This window comes from Haliotis asinina, chromosome 10 (assembly GCF_037392515.1).
Source record: "Haliotis asinina isolate JCU_RB_2024 chromosome 10, JCU_Hal_asi_v2, whole genome shotgun sequence".
Taxonomy (NCBI): Eukaryota; Metazoa; Mollusca; class Gastropoda; order Lepetellida; family Haliotidae; genus Haliotis; species Haliotis asinina.
In genome coordinates, this window is record NC_090289.1 from 24452449 (window position 1) to 24476689 (window position 24241).

General features: G+C 38.4%; 1 protein-coding gene across 3 annotated transcripts in view; it reads left to right on the forward strand.

The window, feature by feature from the left end:
* The window catches only part of LOC137299179 (dual specificity calcium/calmodulin-dependent 3',5'-cyclic nucleotide phosphodiesterase 1A-like), a 525403-nt gene that overhangs the window by 171824 nt on the left and 329338 nt on the right, over nt 1-24241 (forward strand). For 2 of the 3 annotated variants that reach the window (XM_067831743.1, XM_067831746.1), the window contains exons 1-2: nt 8374-8607; nt 9588-10016. The exons of the other annotated variant lie outside the window; for it this stretch is intronic. In XM_067831743.1, coding sequence (XP_067687844.1) covers nt 9899-10016 — 118 coding nt within the window. In that variant the 5' untranslated portion in view covers nt 8374-8607; nt 9588-9898. Of the gene's footprint in view, nt 1-8373; nt 8608-9587; nt 10017-24241 lie in introns of those variants that run through there. 3 annotated transcript variants of the gene reach the window in all.

Here is a 24241-nt window from a genome sequence, read left to right on the forward strand (position 1 = left end):
CAGATGCCTTGATCAAGAGCTTGTCAAAGATCAGTCTACTGCACTGAACTGACAATAAGATATAGAAGGAAAAGAAAACATTAAAAACAGGCAGCAGATAATGTGAATGTAGGATAATGTACAGCACAAAGTCTCATGTAACCCTACTCCCGCTTCATGCTCTCTAGAGAAACAGAGCCAGTGTTTACTGGGGAATGGTAAGGCATGGTTACAAGAGAAGACAATATTGCTCTCACAGATATCTGATTTTATAACCATGGAGTGCTGTAACCAGCACATTAGTCATGAAGTCCAAAGGTTAGAGGCAAAAATTACCCTCCACAGAGAAAAATTCAGGAGAAGGGTGAGTGAGTGAGTGAGTGAGTTTAGTTTTACGTCGCACTTAGCAATATTCCAGCTATATGGCGACGGTCTGTAAATAATCGAGTCTGGACCAGACAATCCAGTGATCAATAACATGAGCATCGATCTGCGCAATGGGGAACCGATGACATGTGTCAACCAAGTCAGCTAGTCTGACCACCCGATCCCGTTAGTCGCCTCTTACGACAAGCATAGTCACCTTTTATGGCAAGCATGGGTTGCTGAAGGCCTATTCTACCCCGGGACCTTCACGGGTCTTCAGGAGAAGGGAGTGGGGTTGGGTGGGGGGTTGCATTGCATTGCACTCACTCACTCACTCACTCACTCACTCACTCACTCAAGCCCAACTTCCTGGCCACTCACTGGACGTCTCATGTTGTCTAATAGCTGATACCACTACAGCTGTCAATATTATGAAATAGACCATAGCACAGCATAGTTGGCCCACAGACTTTCCTTTGTATTGTCCTCCTATAAAGATTACAAGGCACTAATGAAATTAGTCCCCATCATTTGTCAACATTCATTGCTGGAGGAAGTGCTTACTTCCTGCTGATGACATGTTCACAAATCACTTACGGTTACTTCTCAGGGTTAGTTGTAGCTGTAATTAGCAGTACTATGAAATACAACTCGTGTGTATGTACACATCAACATGCGGAAGCTCACAGCAAAGGTTCACTTGCATATTGATCAGTCTGCTGTGATGATTATTGCGCATGCATGGGGCTGCATGTTGACAATATTGGGGGATAAATATATGTATCTATATATCTATATCTATCTCTGGATGAATATTGTCATAACTGACACAACATTACGTGAAATGGATGTACTGATACAGATTGTACTATATCGAGTGTACTGATATACACTGTTGATATACACTGTTGATATATAATGTACTCATATACTTTGTAGTGATATATATGCAAAAACATACTGTTTTGATATACAATGTACTGATATATATACACTATTGATATACTGATATATGCTGTATTGATACACACTGTACTCATATTATTGATGTGCACTTTAAGGAGATATCCTGGACCGATACAGAGTATACTGACATAGATTAGTGATATATACTTTACTGATATACACTGTACTAATATACACAGTTGATATGCACTGTCCTGATATACACTGTACTTATATACACTACAGTGATATACCCTGTACTGATATATAAAAAATATACACTGTACTGATATACAAAAATACACACTCTATTGATGTACACTGTACTGACATACTAAAAGTATACACTGTATTGATAGATACGAACTGCTTGACAGTATTGTGTGATACATGTAGTGCATATCTTGTCAACATAAATAGCTGTATAAATTTCCGTTGTGCACGGTATTAATTCCCACAGCATTGTTGGATATATACAATACTCTCTCCTGTCACTATTACATGACAGAGAAAAGGCTGTATCACATCAAAGATATTTTTTAGCAAGCATGGTTGGCAAACTGATTGAGTATGCTTTGTGTGGCCTTCCTCGGGTATTTGGGGGTTTTCATTACTAAAGTTACATCACATGATCACGGCATGAAGGAATTACGACGACAGATATTGATAGCGTTGATCACAGGTGCCAATCTATTTCCAGCATCAGAGACTTTGATTTGTGACTGTTTTTCATGTTTTTTTTCTGTTTGATAACTTAAAATTACCATAGTGATGGATTGGGAATGATGATCTTCTAGCAGAATTGTAATTAATTAATTCTCACACCATATCAATCAATATGTGACTAATTTTTTTTTGTAATGTGTAGGATTCCATTTTCTGGAATCAGTTTTCTTGAATTTAATATGAAATCAAAAATATACATCTGTTGTCAAAGAGCGCAGTGAAAGGATAATTAATCTTCATCCCATTCTATATGTGTTGGATTGGGTTAAGTTCTGGTCTCCTGGTCTGAAAAGGCACTGACCACTTTAGCATGACGTCTGAACTGCAGTCTCTGACACACTAATCAGTGCACACAACTGTTCAAGGACATAGAGGATGGTTCACTACTGACCCATCCAAGGCCATGATTAAACCCTGTTGTAGAGGTCAAATTGAAGATCAGAAGTGTCAGTGACAAGTGATGGTCTGTCCGGTTGAGGTCAGGTCAGCAACTCTCTGACTGGAGACCAGTCTCACAAACAATGATCCTAAAGTGAGTAGAACCCTGGACATCATCAGAATTCTGCAGGTCATTTCTGAGTATAGTGGAAGTCACACAGCAATAATGTTTTCCTGTAGTGATGCAAATCACTGTCACCACCTGCTGATCTATCCTTCTGTGTCAGTCCCTTCTGTGTCAGTCCCTTCTGTGACTCCCTTCTGCGTCAGAGACTTCTGTGTCAGTCCATTCTGTGATTCCCTTCTGTGTCAGTCCCTTCTGTGTCAGTCCCTTCTGTGATTCCCTTCTGTGTCAGTCCCTTCTGTGATTCCCTTCTGTGATTCCCTTCTGTGTCAGTCCCTTCTGTGATTCCCGTCTGTGTCAGTCCCTTCTGTGATTCCCGTCTGTGTCAGTCCCTTCTTTAGTGGACACAATGACATTCTATTGACCCAATTTCAAGCATGCTTGGTGATTTGGCTAATTCATCTGTTGTCAAACATCACTGACATTCCATGGACTAATATGCATTCCTATGTTCTAATATTCATTTGTTGTGATATTCAAATCTTGTTCTGCACTCTGATGTGCAACAGCTTGTGCTTGTGACTGCATACCCCCAGCCATTCATCATGGACAGGGGTTATAGTCATTGTGTACAGAGATAGTGCAATCAGTCTGGGGTGGACGATTCTAATTAATCATGAAACTTGATCCTCAGCAAACAGCATCATATAATCAACATCCTAATTAAGGGGTCATGCAGATTATTGCATTATATTTTGAACTCTGACATTTAGTTCCATCTGATTTGCACCATTTTACACCCATGTTGATGTGACCAATGTCCATAAGAGCCACTGGCCCTCTAGCCCGTAGCTAGTAAAAATCCAGTCAGGCCAGTAAACCTCCACAGTCACTGGCCCGACTGGCTAGTAAATTTTCGTTCGACCATTTTGTACATATATCACTTTTTCAGACTTGTTAAGTTATAATACACTGCAAGATCATGCAAGATTAGGACACAGTGATAATGTTCAGCATATCAGCAGCTCAATGATGAAACCTGTGTCATACCGACAGTGTATTATTTTTGTCTTTTTTGTAATCAGGCTTAGTTTCTACATTCAAATTTCAACTAGTGATTGTTTTATCATTTTGTGGACAAGTAACTTTTAGACATTGCTAGCCTCACTGGCTAGCAACAGTTGGAAACTATTGTACACACTGCACAGTGACTTGTGATTAATGAGCAGCATGGGCTAAACCTGGACTGCTTGTATCTTACATGAGGCATGTGGTTTAGGATCTTTTCCCAACACATTCAGTCGTCACACTAGTTCTTCTTCATGAAAGTAGTATTCTCAACAGTATGAGCCTGGCTACAACTTTCTTCAGCAGTTAAGGTGATCAGATGAAGTAACTGCTCATATATGTTAATCTTTGATGTCCCATTGACTCTTGCGTCATGATGCAGTATATACTTAGCATACAATAAGGCTCTAGGACTGGACACTAATAAATGAATGAGTAAGATTACAGTGTTTTGAGCTGTGTGATGACTTACATAGGTGTGTCTAGAACCTGACCTGAAGTGACATGTTGTTGATGGCTGCCACTTCAAAGAAACCTTTTAGTATGGTGATACCAAACGATAATTAGCAGGGTGAAGCAAAGATTTCTGTAGAATGCGACCCTTGTTTGCATTTTGTCACCCATGGAGACTACGCCACTTGTGACCCCAAGACAAAGTTGACATAGAAACAATGATTTCATGGAACATGACTTGCTGTGCTTGTTAACCAGAGACACTACATGAGAAGGGTCGTATGAGGGTCAAGACTTCTGATTCATTGACTTTCATGACGGAGGTTAAGATGTAACTGAACCTGGTAATTGGATGTTGGTCCAAGGTCTGGCATGCTCAAGCTGTGGAAATTTTTACTGTTGGTGTCATGCTTGTCTGGCTGGGGTTGTGTGTGTGCTTTAGCTGTGGTACATGGAACAGTTGATATGTTGCAGGTCTGGCTGGGGTGATGTAGTTGTGTAGCTGTGGTACATGGAACAGTTGATATGTTGCAAGTATGGCTGGGGTGATGTAGTTGTGTAGCTGTGGTACATGGAACAGTTGATATGTTGCAGGTCTGGCTGGGGTGATGTAGTTGTGTAGCTGTGGTACATGGAACAGTTGACATGTTGCAGGTCTGGCTGGGGTGATGTAGTTGCGTAGCTGTGGTACATGGAACAGTTGATATGTTGCAGGTCTGGCTGGGGTGATGTAGTTGTGTAGCTGTGGTACATGGAACAGTTGACATGTTGCAGGTCTGGCTGGGGTGATGTAGTTGTGTAGCTGTGGTACATGGAACAGTTGATATGTTGCAGGTCTGGCTGGGGTGATGTAGTTGTGTACTCTAACTGTGGTACATGGAACAGTTGATATGTTGCAGGTCTGGCTAGGGTGTTGTAGTTGTGTAGCTGTGGTACATGGAACAGTTGATATGTTGCAGGTCTTCCTGGGGTGATGTAGTTGTGTACTCTAGCTGTGGTACATGGAACAGTTGATGTATTGCTCTTCTGGCTGGGGTGATGTAGTTGTAGCTGTGGTACATGTTATAGTTGATGTATTGCTCTTCTGGCTGGGGTGGTGTAGTTGTGTGCTCTAACTGTGGTACATGGAACAGTTGACATGTTGCGGGTCTGGCTGGGGTGGTGTAGTTGTGTACTCTAACTGTGGTACATGTTATAATTGATGTATTGCTCTTCTGGCTGGGGTGGTGTAGTTGTGTGCTCTAACTGTGGTACATGGAACAGTTGATATGTTGCAGGTCTGGCTGGGGTGGTGTAGTTTTGTGCTCTAACTGTGGTACATTGAACAGTTGATATGTTGCAAGTCTGGCTGGGGTGATGTAGTTTTGTGCTCTAACTGTACTCTAACTGTTTTACATAGTACAGTTGATATGTTGCTGGTGTGTCTTAGGCAGAATAGCTATGTACAAAATTGAAACTTGAGAAACATTACATAAATAGATTATGTGTATCTCGTGTCAACAAGAACCATACCTAATGTTTTCCCTGAGGTGATCACTCTACACTTCAGCTGGATTTGGTCTATATTTATTCTCTAGGGAGACATACTAAATGTCTGTCTGTCTCCAATGGTGCATACACCTGATAGGGAGATAACCATTGATAATGAAGTTTGCACCCTCATTCATGTCTATATGTGCATACCAGCTGCAATGTGTACCTGTGCTTATCTGACTTGTCATGTTGAAAGAAAGTTTTCCTCTTCACTCTGACAATCTTGTTTATACAAATAAGGATAAACTGTATGGTTCATTGAAGGAATTAGCGGTGATGACTCAAATTGGCATTAAAAAGTATATCACATATATACTGACTTGATTTTAAGTTGTACAAATGAGAGTTTCTAGTGGCTGTTTGCTGGTGGTTAATAGATAGTGATCTGTGACAGTTTTAACAGTGTCTTGTACACACTTGTCAGTTCAAACTTGGTTCCAAGAAATGGTAACGCAATGTCCCAGCTTCACATGAGATAGCATTTGGTAGTGATGGCTTGGGTCTAGTCTATATGTTTGCATGGTAGAGGTAATGATGGTCCAGTCTATATGTTTGCATGGTAGAGGTAATGATGGTCCAGTCTATATGTTTGCATGGTAGAGGTAATGATGGTCCAGTCTATATGTTTGCATGGTAGAGGTAATGATGGTCCAGTCTATATGTTTGCATGGTAGAGGTAATGATGATCCAGTCTATATGTTTGCATGGTAGAGGTAATGATGGTCCAGTCTATATGTTTGCATGGTAGAGGTAATGATGGTCCAGTCTATATGTTTGCATGGTAGAGGTAATGATGGTCCAGTCTATATGTTTGCATGGTAGAGGTAATGATGATCCAGTCTATATGTTTGCATGGTAGAGGTAATGATGGTCCAGTCTATATGTTTGCATGGTAGAGGTAATGATGGTCCAGTCTATATGCTGATACAAGGTCCATCCCAGTGAGTCACAACTTCGCGTTGTTCTCAGTGAAGGCAATCACTTCTGTTTTGAGGTGGACAAGTGCAACTGCACTGCACTGCACTGTTAAGTCATACTGATTTTCAGTTGCTTGTTTTGTAGCAGATTTTGAAGGTGTGTTTGTTTGGATGTGTTGTATATTGCTGCAGTCATCAATATTTCATCTATGGTGGATGCCTGTAAATAACTGATTGTGGATACAGGACCCTCAGACAATCAAGTGATTCATATCTATGCAGTCTGATGTGATGCACCCAATCCAAACAGTTTAAACCACCACAACAGGCATGGGTTTCAGAAGCCTGAGTGGGTGAGCGAGGTTAGTTTTACACTGCACTAACCAGTATTCCAGGTATATGGTGGCAGTCTGTAAATAATTGAGTCTGGACCAGACAATCCAGTGGTCAACAGCATGAGCATCTGTCTGTGCAATCTGTCAACCAAGTCAGCAAGCCTGACCACCCAATCCTGTTAGTCGCCTCTTAGGACAAGCACAGTAGCCTTTTGTGGCAAGCATGTTTACTGAAGGCATATTCTACCCTGGTATTTATCATTACATTTGCTATCAAATGTAGTCACAAAATTTGTACCACTCTCATATTGAACAGTTAACACAGAATCACCATTGATGAATTTGGAATACTCTTTCTCATTAAAGTACAGATTCTTCATAGGTGCTGGGATTTGAACCCACATGAAATGACCACACTGTGATATGTGATACTGTTAAGAAAATCAATAATAATCGGTATTCTCTGACAGCATTTTCCTTCAGTGTGTCTTGAAATGTCCTGCTAATCAGCTGATAGCACTGTTAGATCATTGCTTGAGCATATGATTACAAAAACAAACATTGAAACTCTTGATATCAGTGGAAACGCCAGATAATGCAGAAGGTATCGTGAAGAACGTGCATACTCACCATGGTATTTATGGCTCTTGACATTTACAACATTGGTGAAATAGATTTTCCAGAAACTGACTATATTGTGCATGTTGTCGTGCCCAAGTGTTGATAAGTGAGGTAAGGGGTTAGCATAATACAAGTTGGTCCAGAGCAATTAACAAGCACAGCCTGATAATATTCCCTTACATTTCATGACAGTACTGATGGACTTGGCTGTATCAGTACTTAGTGGCACTGCAATGTGTCAGCTGATTCTGGCTGGCTTGTGGGGATTGATCGACAGTGCTAGACAGTGATCAAGGGAACAGGTGGGTTACACAGCAGACAGGTGTAGGCATACACTAAAACACACAAGCATTCTTCCAGGCTGCATCACAGGTCGGAAAACCTGCATGTGAAATTGACAAGGCTGATGGTGATATTGACAACACTGCAAGTGAAATCGATTCTATTTTGACAGCATTCATGTGGAAAAGTATCTTATGGATTGATTCTATTGGATGAAAGATTCAGGTAAATTAGTTGCTTATGCACGTATAAGTTTCATTTTTATTAAAATTTGTTACACTTGACACGATATTTTAGATTTATGTGATTCCATTTGTAGTGATTATGAATTGTAAAACATAGATTTATCTAATTAAAATGCTAAATGAAAATTAGGGGAAAAATCATAAATGCTTTTTAGTTGTGAAAGGCAGTTGAATAGTGTTGGGATGATTAAAGAAAAAACCCTAATCATCTTTGTGAAATAACCATATTTAATCTACTTAAGAAAACACATTGTTACAGGTGGCAATAGGCAGCCACAAGATACATAAATGTTTACTTGTATAATTCCACCATAATTAACACAGGTAAGTAGTGCCTGACAAGAGCTATACTGAGCTGTCACTACAACCAATCACAAGCCCTGACACAACCCATGTTTCTTGTGCGAAGGAAGCCTGGGTCTGATTAGGATTGTACCTGTGCGTTAGGAAATGTTCCAGGAGAACGCTACCAGTGATGACTGTAATTTGGATTTAGCTGTTCAACCACCCTATCTACAATCCCATTTGGTCGATTAAACAAAAGGGCCAAACATCTGTACAGACTTGTGTGTGAGAAATTTTGCAGCGATTGACATGATGATGAAGTGACAGATATTGACATGCAGGACTAGATGGTAATGTAACTTACATAAGGTCCTCAGTGAATACGTAAACTTAATGCTTGTTATATTTATTTTGATTATGTAAATGCTAATGTCAGGAACTGAAATTTACGATTCAAAATGGATTTTCATTAGTTTCTGTAAACACAGCTGTTACTAATAACTGGTTTTGAAATCAAATTCAAATTGAAATTTGAAATCCAATTGCATTCAGATTTCTTAAAAAATATGATTAAACCAAAGGTTAGATGTTGTGACTTGACTTCTTTCATTTCAAATGTCAGTAGCCAGGAGAAGATATCTGTTGTCTTTAAAATGTAAATTTTCCTTACAAATGCTTTTGCATTTTTCCTAACAAATGCTTTTGTGTTGTGGTAAGCTGGCAGGGTTTCCACATACAGAGTCGAAAGACACTGTTTGAGTGTTAACAATTGAACAGATGTGCAACTGACGACTGAAATGTCACAACACTCAGTGTCTATTTCACAATGTACAGTGTATGTGTACTGAAACTCAACACAGGCCATATAATTTAATGCTGCCAGTTGGTTAGAAGCAACAAACAACTGTATAGATAAAGTCACTGTTCTACAGTATTTAAATTGACTTCACTTAAAATATATTAGCTGGTAAATTAAAAAACAAATGAAAAAAAAAATTATTTATTTTTAATCAAAGTTGTATTTTATCTGACTCTATTTAACCATGCATGTATCTGAGTCAAATAACCTGTTCCAAAACAAGAAAAGATGAAGGTAATGAATGTTTATGATTAAAACTCTTACGTCAGTGATCAAAGAATCTGTAATGCATGAGTATATGACACCAAGACATGTGTTTCAAACCTAAATAACAACACATGAGATGATCTTGTCATGGTTTAAACACTTATCAGTGACAAAACAAGGCATCAAGTTCAGCAAGTTCATTTAAAGTAGGACATAAAAGTTGGCACCTGTTCACAAATTCTAACATTTTGTTCTGTTGCACAGCTACAACTAATGAGAATGGAAATGATACGCTAACAACGAATTGAAAAGAGGGAGACATTAGATGACAAAGGTACTTGTGTTATAGGCAGTGTTTATTGCTATTTTGTCCAACATAGAGGAAATCAGTGGTTATGCTCCAGAGTGAAGCAGGAGAGGTGAATAGAACCATCAAGGTGCACATAGAACCGTAAGTGGATTTCTGTTTGACTGTCAGCACGGACTGGCAGAAGGATACCATTGGATTACATTCAGGGATACACTCCTGTACATTTGTGACTTTGGCAGTTTGGGATTACTAGTCTCAGACACAGATGGCTGAAGAAGAGCCGCCTAAACTGAAGCAAACACAGCCCCCGAGGGAGCACCCTAGACACATCAAGAAGTGCAAGAGTGCCACCTTCACCTTGGATGGGACCCTCTACACAATACGTAAGTCGCAGACAGTTGTATGTATTAATACTTGAGAAGCTTGGAAATGTTTTTTCTTGCCTGTAATGATTGTTCCTAGAATTTTAGATGACGTACGGATATGTAATTGTTTACCTTAATGGTTTCCAGTTTTTGCAGCTCTTGCTTTGTATTCTGCTTTAACAGAGACAAGTCAGTAGTCACATGATTTCCTCTTTAAACTGTCATCTCGCAAAGGTCTGTGACTATATCTGCTTGGAAGTATTCCACAAAGGGTACTGGAGTGTTGTGCTTTATTATTCAATGCAATTAATGACCGGTTTCCTAGCTGATATGTTCTTTGTTGAGCTGCCTATAGCAGGCAAGACAGTTAGACTGTTAGATCAGAGACAACTCTCTGCGTGAATGCACGTGGCTAGGCTTCACTTACACAAGGAAACATCATCTGTCAGAGTTCCTTGAAAAATCTCTTTAAGATTTGGATTGTGTCTGGTAGCAGGAAGGCACACTCACCCCCATGCCCCGCCCCCTTGCACCCCCCACATCCTCCATCTAAAGTTCCTGTTTTGTTATGTGGGTGAAGATTGTTCTACAGCTGTTAAGAAATCTGTTCTAAGAAATTCTATTCCTATCATATGTGATACTGACAATGTGAGTTGGCTGTGATTGTTAGCGAAATGATTTTTTTCTTGATGGGGTAAATGACTCTTATTTTAACCTGTTTATCTGTTACAGCAACAATTCTGTAATGGGTAACTATGCCTAACAGATTGTTGAATATTGATTATTAAATCTGAATGTTTTTAAACTAATGTGGTATCAAATATTCGTCCTGTAATCTCAAGATCCGGGGTTCAAAACCTTGCTTTTACCTGATTGTTATGCCTGTGAAAGTAATGAATGTATAGGATCTGCATCACTTTCTGAGTCTGACACTCCATAAGTCTGACACTCCATAAGTCTGACACTCCATGAGTCTGACGCTCCATGATACAGCTGGCACTAGGCTCAGTGTCAATTACCTCACTCACTCTTGTCCTGACATCAGTGTGTTCTTAGGTGTAGGATCACAGATAACGACCAGGGCCTAGATTTTCGAAGCTCTCATAGCACTAAGATAGACGTACGTTAGTGTTAATGTATGGCACTTATGACTGACTATCTAGTGCTAAGAAAGCTTTGAAAATCTAGGCCCAAATGTGACTTAGTATCCACCATGGTTACCATTGAAGTGTAAAACCCACCATAGTGTACCCACTAACTGTAGTAGACCCGTGAAGGTCCCGGGGTAGAATAGGCCTTCAGCAACCCATGCTTGCAATAACAGGCGACTAACGGGTCGGGTGGTCAGGCTCACTGACTTGGTTGACACATGTCATCGGTTCCAATTGTGGAAAACCCAAGTGGCAGTGCATGGACACTTGAAAATGAGGAATCACCGGAGGGACTCTGAGTGGCCACAGTGTTCACTTGTCTTGCCCAAGACCCGGGTTCAATGTGTGAAGCCCATTCTTGTGTTGCCAATGCGATGTTGCTGAAATATTCCTAAAAGCAGTGTAAAACTGAACTCGCTCATGACTTGAATATCACTTTAAAGAGTTAGGCAGGAATGTGATTGGAACAGTTTCACTAGTCCCAGTAGCTTGTAGATGTGAACCTCCATGGCTTGTAGAAGTAAACCCCACAGATTTTAAATTATGCATCAAGCAGACGTGTAATCATGTACAAGGTTGCCATTTGAACCCTGTCAGGTTACACATTTGAACCCCAGCAACTTATATTTGGCCACAGCCTTGAACTTTGCGTGTCTTGAAGTTGACCCAAGAGCTTGTGATATCAATGCAAAACAGCTTTTGCTGGCATTGTGTGCAAACTGTGAAAGACCTGCCAAATGGACCTAGCAAGGCTTCGTCAAGGGTGCTTCCAGACAATAGCAGTCCTTCAGAATGTATCACTATGTCCGTTATGAATGGCTGTTGTTGCAGCAGGATACATGAATCACAAACCCCGAGTGTGAAGCAGAAATGGTATAAATATCCTTGAAAGGGTGTCATCTGGCTGAATTACTTCTTAACATTTGATATTGTAAAGAACCTTTCTGGAGCAAGCTGATGGAGACACCGTCTGTTCATATTTCTGTGGCTCTTTTGCACTAGCGCTGCACATGCACCAACCAATCAGCCATGGTGTGAAGCATTGACCACGTCTGCAGCTGGATACACTTATACAGGCCTCAATATTTTGTCAAAGCCATAACTCTTCTCAGATTCCTTCAAGGAAATAGGGTTTCTGTTGGTTTCAGGTGTTGACAAGAATTACTGAAGGTGAACTGCAGAAATGACAGGGACAAAGCCTAGTTTGTTTGTGGATGTCTTGCCTTAGGGAAAACATCTAGGATACCATTCAACACACTCAGTCTGTGTAAAATTGAAAATTCTCCTCTGTTTGTCAGTTCCTTTGCAAAGTTTGTCATCTGCCAGATCCACCAACCAGGATAAATGTCAGAAAATGTGATGACCTGTTTCATTTTTCTGATTTAGAATATATTGATTACATGATTCTATTCATATTCATAAAAGTACATTATAAGTGACATCACAGGTATATACCTTGTACAGCATCTTCAAGATCCAATTTTATCTTTGGTTTCACACTCCTAAAAGGGTGTTTGTTTGATGTATTCGAGCATTATGAGAAACACTACCCTCCCAAAATCCAGTACTGTTTGTGATTTAAGTACTGAAAATATGAATCAGATGATAGAAATATTGGTATAATTTGATAGCAAAGGCTTGAAGTCATTCCGACATATTGAGTTTAACATATGATCTCTATAGATCTATAGGATCTCTCTGGCCAGACTGATAAATAATTGAGCAGAAGTAGAAGGTGACATTTTCAATGTGCAGGCTGATGATTTTAAGGAGTAAACAGTGACAGGAGGGTATGTGGTTATGTTTCCTTTCAGCTGTAGAATTCCTTGTTGCCAATTTATATGATATTTGTGATTATTATTGTTACATGATTTTGTCTGCTAACAATGTTTAATTTTGGAAACGGATTAGCATCAATAATCTGTGGATAGGGAGTGTCCCAATATCTATACTGCCACAATTCATTCTACAGAGTTGTTTCCCTTGAGATCACCTGGAACTTATGATTGTGGGTTTGAATCTGTGATTGTTTGTGGAGTTCTGCGGTAAGGTAATGATCTATCCTTCAGTTATCCATTAGCTAATATGACGTGAGTGAGTGAGTGAGTTTAGCTTTGCACCACACTCAGCAAAATTCCAGCGATATGGTGGTGGTCTGTAAATAATGGAGCCTGAATGAGACAATAAGTGATCAATAGCGTGAGCATTGATCTATGCAATTAGGACCGATGACATGTCAACCAAGTCAGTGAACCTTACCACTTAATCTAGTTCTTTTCCTCTAATGACAAGCACAGATTACTGAAAACCAATTTTAACTCAGATCTTCAAGAGATGATATGACATAAGACAAATGCTGTTACAAACAATTTTAGAACCCTACTCACTTGATTTCTTTTATTCTTTAATTCTTTCACCCGTGAAGGTCCTGGGGTAGAATAGGCCTTCAGCAACCCAGAGGCGACTCAGCTTGTCGTAAGAGGCAACTAACGGGATCGGGTGGTAAGGCTCACTGACTTGGTTGACACATGTCATCGGTTCCCAATTGCGCAGATCAATGCTCATGTTGTTGATCACTGGATTGTCTGTTCCAGACTCGATTATTTACAGGCCACCGCCATATAGCTGGAATATTGCTGAGTGCGGTGTAAAACTAAACTCACTCACTCACTCTTTAATTCTTTGATTTATCAAGGTTTATGTCAAAAACAATCAACACGAATGTGTGTATATCACGTAAGGCAATGATAGCTCACAGAATCTATCCATTCAGAGATGATAGTGAGATGTGACATTGCAGAAATGTGGAGCATGGTTTACAAACCAAACAACTGCCTTCAGTCAAATCTTGCAGAAAAACAAATTCACAAAAGTGTTTGATGAATGTGAAGCTATCCAAGATGTTGTAAGCAATAGGACTTCTAGAGGGATCTCATTCCCCTTCAAGGCATGTCCTGTTTTTAATCTATTTATGGTGAATGGTTTGGGCTAAAATAACATTTGGGTACAGAGAAGGAAATTTGGGTTATTATTTGGAACAACAGGGGGACAAAAATAGGACGGATATTTCTTGATGGTGTCATTACAGGATTATGTTTATTTATTGTATGCTGGTGGATCGACTTTTGACTAAATGGAACCCTGGCTAAAAGCACTTAAACTATCAAGACCAATGAACCCGCATTATGCGAGGGGAATTCCAGTTTGTGAATGAATTGTTTATTGAAAATCTTCTTTCAGACAAATTGATGTAAGATGGCAGACAAGAAAGAAGAGATGAATTTATGATGAAGCCATGCTTGGGTGGAGGCTGGGTGACGAGTGAATGAGTAAGCAGCTGATTGGCTGAATGAGTTACGTCACATTAACAAATTATCACCAAAAATGAATGGATATCATTGACTGTGTGAGCAAAATCCAAAGAGCACAAATGCTTCAATTATAACCTCATAGTTAGTGTGTTTTTGCCAGGGATTTACGGTACATGAATTTCTGCATCCTATATGCTTGAAACTTGACCATGGATGCAACAAAATTGTAATATTGCATCCACAGGGACGCAGAAAAAGGTCAATAATTTTTTGTAAAAGTTTTGATCGAGTAACAGTATGTTATGACTGAATTTGCTTGAGCTTGATTTTGGTATCATTTGCAATTTAATTATTGTAACAGTAGGATGATGATGATTATGATGATGATGATGATACAATAAAATGACAGTAAAATAAAATGAAAGTAACTGAAATACAATAATATGACAACATAGTATTAATAATAATATTTGAGTGTGTTGGGCATCCATTTTGTTATCCAGGACCCTTGAAAATTAACAGCATGAGGAACACTCAAATACAGGACTCAAAGTAAAGTTGACCTCATTGCAACTAAATTGAAGTAGAGTGTAGAAAACAAGTATATACCCATGGAAACAAATAAGGCACCACATGAAAGTACAAGTATTGATTTATTCTTTTCCAGGTTTCTTCACAAGGTATGTATTGCACTGTGAATGAAATTCTGGAAATTTCAGCAGACTCTTGTACTCCCATGTGTTCCCTTATTCATTTCTGCGAGGATATGTTTGGGACTTGTGTTTCAGAAAACAACCCATTGTGATATATGAGGACATATTTTCCCCATGTACAGAACCCTGTTATCTGTTGATGGCGGTCAGACTAGACCCATCAGCTGTGCAGTCTACAGAAATAGTATCTTCCCATCTATATCAGTGTATAACTTTGCCAATTAGGCACAGACTACATTTCTGGGTGGTGCTACAGACAGTGTATCAGCCAGTCTTTATTGACTCAGTACAAAACAAAAACGAAATATAAGATGATCAAATTAACAAGGGTTGTTTATGATTGAGGTGTCAACCATGAATAGACTGATGAAGGATCAGGGAGTTATGTCTACCTTTGGAATTCATGTCATTCTAGTTTACTTCTCATAACTTTAAGTTAGGTTATTGCTATTTTTTGTCCATAGGAAATCAACATGAAAGGTCTTTCAGTGAATGAATAAGTTTAGTTATAACCTGCTCTTAGCGATGCTCCAGCTGTATCACAGCAGGGGACACCAGAAATAGGCTTCACACATAGTGTGGAATTGAACCTGGGTCTTCGGAGTGAAAGACCTTTTAGAAAAAGGTATGCAGCAAAATTGGATTATCAAACATATTTTCTATTCTGCTTGCAAATTCAGACATGTTCGCACCCTCAGTCATTGCTGTGGAGCTGGCCTGGCGCTGATCCCGTTTTCCCGGAGGTGTACACCTTGTTTCATGTTGTGTTCCATTTCTTTGTCATTTTTGTTTCTTTGACCATCTTTCAAAATCCCAAATTAATATGCTCTGATAATTAACACTTATCTCAAAAAAGATGATCCCTACAAAAGAACTTTGGCCTGTATCTGTGTAGCACATTTCTGATTGGTCAGCAGAAACTGTAAGAAAGCAAAATGAAAAGAATACTATTATTTACATCATTTATTTTGTTAATAATTTTCTTTTACACAAATCTGTGAATTAGTAACTTTCTATAAGAGTATGTAACTAATACTACATGATAAAACATGATGATTCTCACTTATGTCTAAAAGCCACATGTCCTCATTTTCATGGGTAGAGCTTTTGCTTGTTTTTAAAACTACCCAGAATGTAGAGGTACAAATAAGCTGTGTATCTGCATAAATTATGCAAATATTTATGTGAAAATTCAGTTCCTAATAAGTCTGTTGTGTACAAGCACACTTGAATATTTGTAAATGCTAAATAAATTTGATGTTACATGCATACATACAAGAATGTCAAATCTTAGTTTGCGTACCTGTTGATGGATAAAATAACATTGCTCAACGTTATGTTGCTCAAGGGAAAATTATGATTCCCAGTTGAGATGAACACAAGTGAGTACATAACTCAATAACCAAAAAAGTTATGAGTAGCTCTGCATAATGTATAATGGGTGTTGCAACAAAATGCTGGCCTTAGAGAAAACCTAGTTTACACTAACGGAAAAGCTGGATAAATCACACCACACACAGCATGGGATGACAGCCCTGGTGTCTGCTATTGTTTGTGATGTTGACAACATACCATGGTAACTGATTTAGAGCCATGACAGCTGTAGTAATGCAGTCTTGCATGATTCATTGAATTACTGTGACACATGACACAGCTCTGACCATTTCAACAGTTGTCCCATGAGTTCTGAAACTGGTATTTTGACTCACAGTTGTCAGGGAATACTGTCAATGCTCGTAGTCAACATTTCCAACTTGTTGGACTGGGATTCATAACCAGATTTCTCTGATCTGAGGGAGAAAGAGGTTTCAAATGACAAATATGTTTCCAATGGTAAAATGGTGTCAGCAACTGCTCAATGACCTGTCATTGGTCTTATTCTTATTGGTAAAGTATTGTAACTATGGTAACAAGTCAAGTGTTCTTGAGTAGAGTGTTCTTATTGGTTAAGTGTTGTTGCTGTGGTAACAAGCTAAGTGTTTTCATTGGTAGAGAGTTCTTATTGGTTAAGCGTTGTTGCTGTGGTGACAAGCTAAGAGTAAGAATATTTTTGGATAGAGAGTCCTTATTGGGTATGTGATGCTGCTGTTTTGACAATCTCAGTGTTCTCATTTGTAAAGTCTTGTTACTGGTAACATGTAATAGCTATGGTGACAAGTATCAGTTGCTAAGGATGTTCTCATTGTAGACTGTCTGTCTCAGATTTAGTTTTTTCAGGGATAAATTATCCCAAGGGTAAAGCGATGCCAGCTAAAAACACTGGCTACTGTTTGTCACACGTATGTTTGGTGTTTTTGGAGGTGTTGTTCCCATGAAAGAATTATTCCAAGTGTTGCCATGCAAGAATTATTCCAAGGGTAAAGTGTTGTCATGAAAGAATTATTCAAAGGGTAAAGTATTCCCATGAATGGTAAAATCTTGTAACATTTTTATTTCAGCAACTCAAGAACATTGCTGAGAAACTGCTCTGTTGTTATTTTATTGAAGTTGTCTAACATTGGAATGGACTGATCAGGATATATGAGCTCTGAGCATATATGAAATGTTGGTATCAGGATATACAGTTCGACTGACAACAACAAATGGTTTATATTTCCAGCGAATGCATAGTAAAATAACACTATCATGGATTTGCATGTATCAGGTGATTGTTATGATAGAGATGCCATTGGTCATTTCAAAGTTCAAGGCCATTTTTGTGCTGGCATTGAATTAACATGTGATATGAATGTTGAAATGAACAAGACTGAAATGGACATGATATGTACATCATGATCAGCTGTGCAGCATATACAGCAGACAACAAAGCATGGTGCTATTGATTACCTGAGGGAAGGACTATGTCAGCCACAGTCAGTTTATATTGGAATATTGGGAGACATATTGTAATTGTCCTACTTTCAGACCATAGTATATATACTTAAAGAAAAATACCATCACCATCTGTGACATTGTTTGTTTAGGATATGTTTTGATATATTTGTTTGGGTCTTTGGGCAAAATATAGATATATCCATACCTCATGATCATAGGTTATTCATTTGTTTTTGTTTCTTTGTTGTTTAATGCAGCACTCAGGACTATTCCAGTTATACAGGGTGTTAATAATGGAGTTTGGACCAGACATTCCAGTGATCAATATACAACAAGAATGGTTCCATCATTATGTAACCCCAAACTGTGCATTATTACAGAATAAAGTACACTCAGTGCATTTCATCATTTGTTGAGGCATCCGTAGTATACCATTCTGTGATTGTCTGGTACAAACACATTTATTTACAGATTGTCATCACAAAGTTCATTATTGCTTAATGCAGCATAAAACTAAATTCACTCACTCATTCACATTTGATGATCAATGTTTGGGTGGTCTTGTTGGGAATATTTCTGAGTAGGTGGATGTTCTATCAATAAAACTGACTTCACGCAAATTATCATTGTTAGAACTTCAACTTGTCCACAGATGGGTTAAATATGCTGATATTTTAAACTCTGTCCATGTGTATGAAGTTTTTTAAGAATGGATGACGTTGACTGGCTTATGTTTGTTGTGTTGAATAAGACATTGATTATCTCTGTATATAGTTTAGTTTCCTTTCAACAACACCATTGATTATTTATGTTGTGTTGTGTTGTGATGGATTATGTTATATGGTACCACAGATTGTTTTGTTATAATGAATGTTGTACATTTTATTTCCTTTACCAAGATATTGTCTGTTTGTATGTTAGGTAGTCTCCTACAGACTGTCACAATTCAATAGAAAATGCATCTCATAAAATACCTGGATAAGAGGGTAATTTTACTTTTTCATGTTTTACATGCAGTTGGTGTATGACTATTTATAGAAATCCTTGTACCATCCAGATGTATTGCTCGCAGCCTGCAATAGAATGATGGTTGGAGTTGCTTGTTTGAATGCATGTCGTCCACTAGACATACTTAAGTCTTTCAAAGCATCATGCTAATGCGTGAACATGATTATGAACCCACAGAAATTATGATTATGAACATAATTATGAGCATACTTGTCAAAACATCTTCGTACTTTCATGTGGAACTCACATGAAATGTATATATTGTGTTCCCTTTGTCTGTCTGTCTGTCTACAACATTGGTTGAGCTTGATGATAACCTCTTGCGTCAGTTTTACCTCTGTATAAACTGTTTGTCCATATGTTTAAGCTGCTGTTGGGGGGTGGTTGAAACTGTTTACCTGCTACAGTTGCAATTTTATACATCAGATTTAACATCATATTGCAATAACTGCAGTCATTCAGTGGTGTGTGTAATGTCAGCATGTTGCTTTATTGCATTCTGTGGTGTGGGTAAGGAGCCTTCCATTGCAGGAATTGTCACACAGTGTGTGACAGCTGCCTGCACAATAAATGATTGACCGGTCACTTGTACATTTCAGCACTGTTATAACTGGTGGAGATTTGTACACCTGACTTACATTTCACACTATACATGACTGACCGGTCAGTTGTACATTTCAACACTATTATAACTTTAGTACAGATTTGTACGCTTGATTCATATTTCACACCATACATGATTGACAGGCCACTTGCACATGTCACCACTCACCTTGAGAGACAGTCATACATTGGTTTACATGCAAATGAAACACCACTCACAGGATTCATTTGTATCAGTTCTGTGACATATGAGAAAATATTATCACACTGGCTTCCACTCATCTTCTCTTCATAAAAATCTTTCCTAAATATTTGCATATAATATTAAAAAAAAATTACATCAATAATATTTGCCTTTCTAACATATTTTAAAACTCAAATAAAATGAAGAGTTATATATTGCAGCAATAATGAAACTTGTGGTTCGTGAAATGAGGTGTCCGAACCAAGTGATTTATTGCAAATCACCATCCCCATGATCAAAATCATTAAAACAGCGTTTCATTTAAACCTGCATGCCAGTCACTAGATATTTTTCATTTTATTCATTAATTTCAATCAACCAAGGCTGTAATCAATTACTAGTTTCCGTTATATGTTTTCTCAATACTGAAACAGAAAAATCTCCTTTGACATTCTCAGACATTATAGGCCATTTGTCATCTATCAGTTTTGTAGCCTGAAAGATGCAGGGCTTGCCTAAAACTGACAGTGGTTATTTTAAAACATATAACTTTGGAAATCCATAATTAAGGCAAAATACTTTATGGATGAAAACTTCTTTACCATATTATGATGCAACATTTCTGTAAAGATTCTTGGCAACAATGTAGTAGTATGGCACAGAACAGAATATGTTTTTCTGATGGAGATTACAAAGGGATTAACAAGAACAACAACTGATTTTGATAATTAATTACAGCAAGAACTGGTTAACACCAACTGTAAAGTGAGGTGGTGCAAAACACATGAGTTGATGGATTAATCATGAATGATGGTTGATGTGTTGTTTTATCAGTTCACTGTAGGCAGAAGGGATGAGCTTTCCTCTGTTGATTGAGGGCTTGTTTCAACAGAACTGAACTGTTTCTGTTAGTTTTCTTTCAGTGAAGTCATGGAGGTTGTTTGATAATATCTGAACATTGTCCCATTTGATCTTTAGCTTAGGGCAAGAATGGTCAGAATTTTGTTAGTCTAATTTTTTAGTCTTTAGACATTGAGTATCCTTTCAGTCTGATGTTCCTTGGATAGGAAGTTTCACCTATGTTGGCCTCAGTGCAGTCACAACTGATTTTGTAGATGACACCTGTGGGTTCTTGTTGTTGAGAAGTGTTACTCATGTACTGACTGTCCTGGAAGGTTCCCAGAGGTCTAAGCTGATGAAGTGGGTTTCAACATGGCACTTGAGGACACTGCTGGTGGGGTAGGAGGTCTGTACTCACAAGCTTAGTTTAGCTTTACATTACACAATATTCCAACTATGGGACAGTACTTTGTAAACCAGACAGACCAGTGATCAACAACATGAGCATCGATCTATGCATGTGGGATATGATAACATGTCTCTCCTCCGTCAGGTAGCCTGTTCCACTAAACATTCATAGCTCTACCATATATATTCAGCTAATTATAAATAGATCAGTGTTGTGGAAGAGTTCAAGTATACACTTATCAGTTAAATGACATATCATATACACTTCATAATATGTGAATTAACAAGTTACTGGGTTAATATTTTGTACAATGGACAGCACAAGCAACATGGACTTTGTAGACAACGTGACAGTTCTGCCATTGACAGTTCAGTGAAACTCTGGCATGTTCATATGGTTTAAACATATTTTTATTTTGTTGAAGCAGAAGCCTGCATAGGTGAACAAGTCTTGTGGCTTATATAATCATCACTCAAAGGCATTGTTCAAATAGCTGGATGTGCAAATGGAATAATTTGACAACAAAAGAATAATACTGAGACAAAATAACAGATAAATGATTGAATAACAAATATGTTTGTTATGGTGTTAGTTATGCTTAATAATGAAATGAGCTGCCGTAGAAAAACAAGTTATATAAAATTTGGGATAATCACTTGAAGCAGTTACTTTTAGAAATGAATGGGTGTAATGAGTTAAGAATGTCACTATTTGTTGAGTTATTTGATGCACTGTTACTGTGTAAAGTAGTTTTAACACCGTATCCTTGGATACAAAAATAAACAGTTGTATTCAGGGAAATAGCGCTACTAGCTCCATTGGGCAATAAATTCCATGACATAATCATGCTCAGTAAAAATGATTGAGAATATATCTTTGTGCTCCAAAGTTAATAGCTTATGTCCAATTTTCCAAACAAACAACTTGTACTATATGTTTGTTAAGTTTCAATCCAAGGAGAAGAGTTATCTCCAAATATCAAAACAGACAATAAATGATCACAAGATCTGATTCACTTAGGAGGTAAACATCATGTGTTGGCCAATTTCCGAGTACAGGGAGTACAGCTTTGAAGTGTCATCAGCAGGCCGTTTCAGCTGGTTCCCATGGTAGCATCTGGAGTTGCTCATTTGTGACATCATTCTAACTTTACATCACAATATGATTTGAATGACATCACCACTTATGATGACTCGACAAAACAATTGTTTGCGAGGTTTCTACATGTCAGTACACAGTAAATAGTCTTGCAGTTTCCGAGAATCACAGTGACTTTTGGTTTACAACTGACCTGTAGTCATTATACTATAGGTAGGCCTGGGAGTCACCGTTATAGGTTTATTTCAAAGAGTAGGCAAACTGGGAGTCATACAGGTACAGTACAGTAATAAGTGTAGGGGTGTTCCAATATGTGTTTATGTTCATGAAAAGTTCAACTGGGAGTAGTCACAATGGGAAGATATCCAGTCCGCACCTGACCACCTGATCCCATTAGTCACCTCTCTATCCTCAAAGAGGTACAACTAGGTGTTGGATCAGATTTGTTGGTAGTCGTTTTACATGTTGCATGGAGGGTGATGTTGATGATTTTATTGACTGGCTTTGGTGTAAAACAGAATTTGTCATCCTTAGACTAAGCTTTGTTATCCCTTCTTCTAAAAGGCCAATCAATGATTGGTTTAGTTGATTGGTTTGTTGTATAATGCTGCACTCCAGCTATATGGTCTGTAAATAATCAAGTCTAGACCATGCCAATCAAAGGTATCATATACATTTGACATTTATCATATACATTTGACAGTGTCAAATTTGATGAAAATATAACATATATTCACAATGATAATGCAAAGTTGTTTGAATAGTGTGATGAAAGAGGTTTTCTCAGTCCTGTTTTGCTAGTCTGGTGTCTAGCACTGATTTGCAGGAACTATAGCACCACTTAGACCAATTCTTTCATTTCATTAGACTTCCTTGTGGAGGTGCTTCATCACACACCTTGCTCCGGTGTGGACTTGACAAGGATTTCACTCAGCTGCATGGCAGTCACAAGAGCTTGATTAACCACCTCAGCAGGCTTGCCACATACGATTCAAAAGCAATATATTTACACATCCTGCTAACAGTAACAGCACCATGGAATGCATAAACCTGGAACATCTCATATCTCATGTCAGAAACCTGTTTTATTCAATTTTGTGTTATTTTGGTGTAAAATGTGTCCATGTCAAGTATTCTTTTAGCTTTTTTTAGTCTTATGTTTCACCTAGGTTAAACAATGGTAATGCAAGAAGATCAATAGGCGCCAAGGGTGAGATGTGTCTGTCATCCAAGCCATCTTCTGAAGTAATCATAATCAGATAGCTTTCATTCCAACCATCTTTCAAGATGTCCCAAATGCACTACAATTCATGCTCTTTATAGTACCCTGTAGACACTTTTTAAGGTAAACAAGATGCATCCACCCACTTTGTTTCAAACTAAACTTGCAGATAATTTTAAAACTCCACCGGCTTTTTAAGGTAAATCAGATGCATCCATCCACCATGTTTCAAAGCCAACCCTGCAGATACTTTTATATCCCCACTCACTTTTAAAGGTGACGATGGCATATATCATTTGTTTGTTGATGTTCAGGTAGAGCTAGGAAAAGGTAATTACAAGAAGTAAAACCTGGGAAGTGGTCTTACAAACCCAAATCCTCAAATGCGGTTATTCTGGAAAAACAAGAGATGACCTAATATATAGTGAGAAGCAGACTTCAGGTCTCTATTTTTATAGACACTTACTTTATATACACTTTTTAAGGTATACCAGATGCATCCACCCACTTTGTTTCAAACTAACCTTGCAGATATTTTTAAAACTCCACCAGCTTTTTAAGGTCAACCAGAAGCATCCCATCCACCTTGTTTCAAAGCCAACCCTGCAGATACTTTTATGTCCCCATGGTCTGCTTGTAAAGGTGAAGCAGATGCATACCATCCACCTTGTTTCAAAGCCAACCCTGCAGATACTTTTATGTCCCCACGGTCTGCTTGTAAAGGTAAATCAGATGCATACCATCCACCTTGTTTCAAAGCCAACCCTGCAGATACTTTTATGTCCCCACGGTCTGCTTGTAAAGGTGAAGAAGATGCATACCATCCACCTAGTTTCAAAGCCAACCCTGCAGATACTTTTATGTCCCCACGGTCTGCTTGTAAAGGTGAA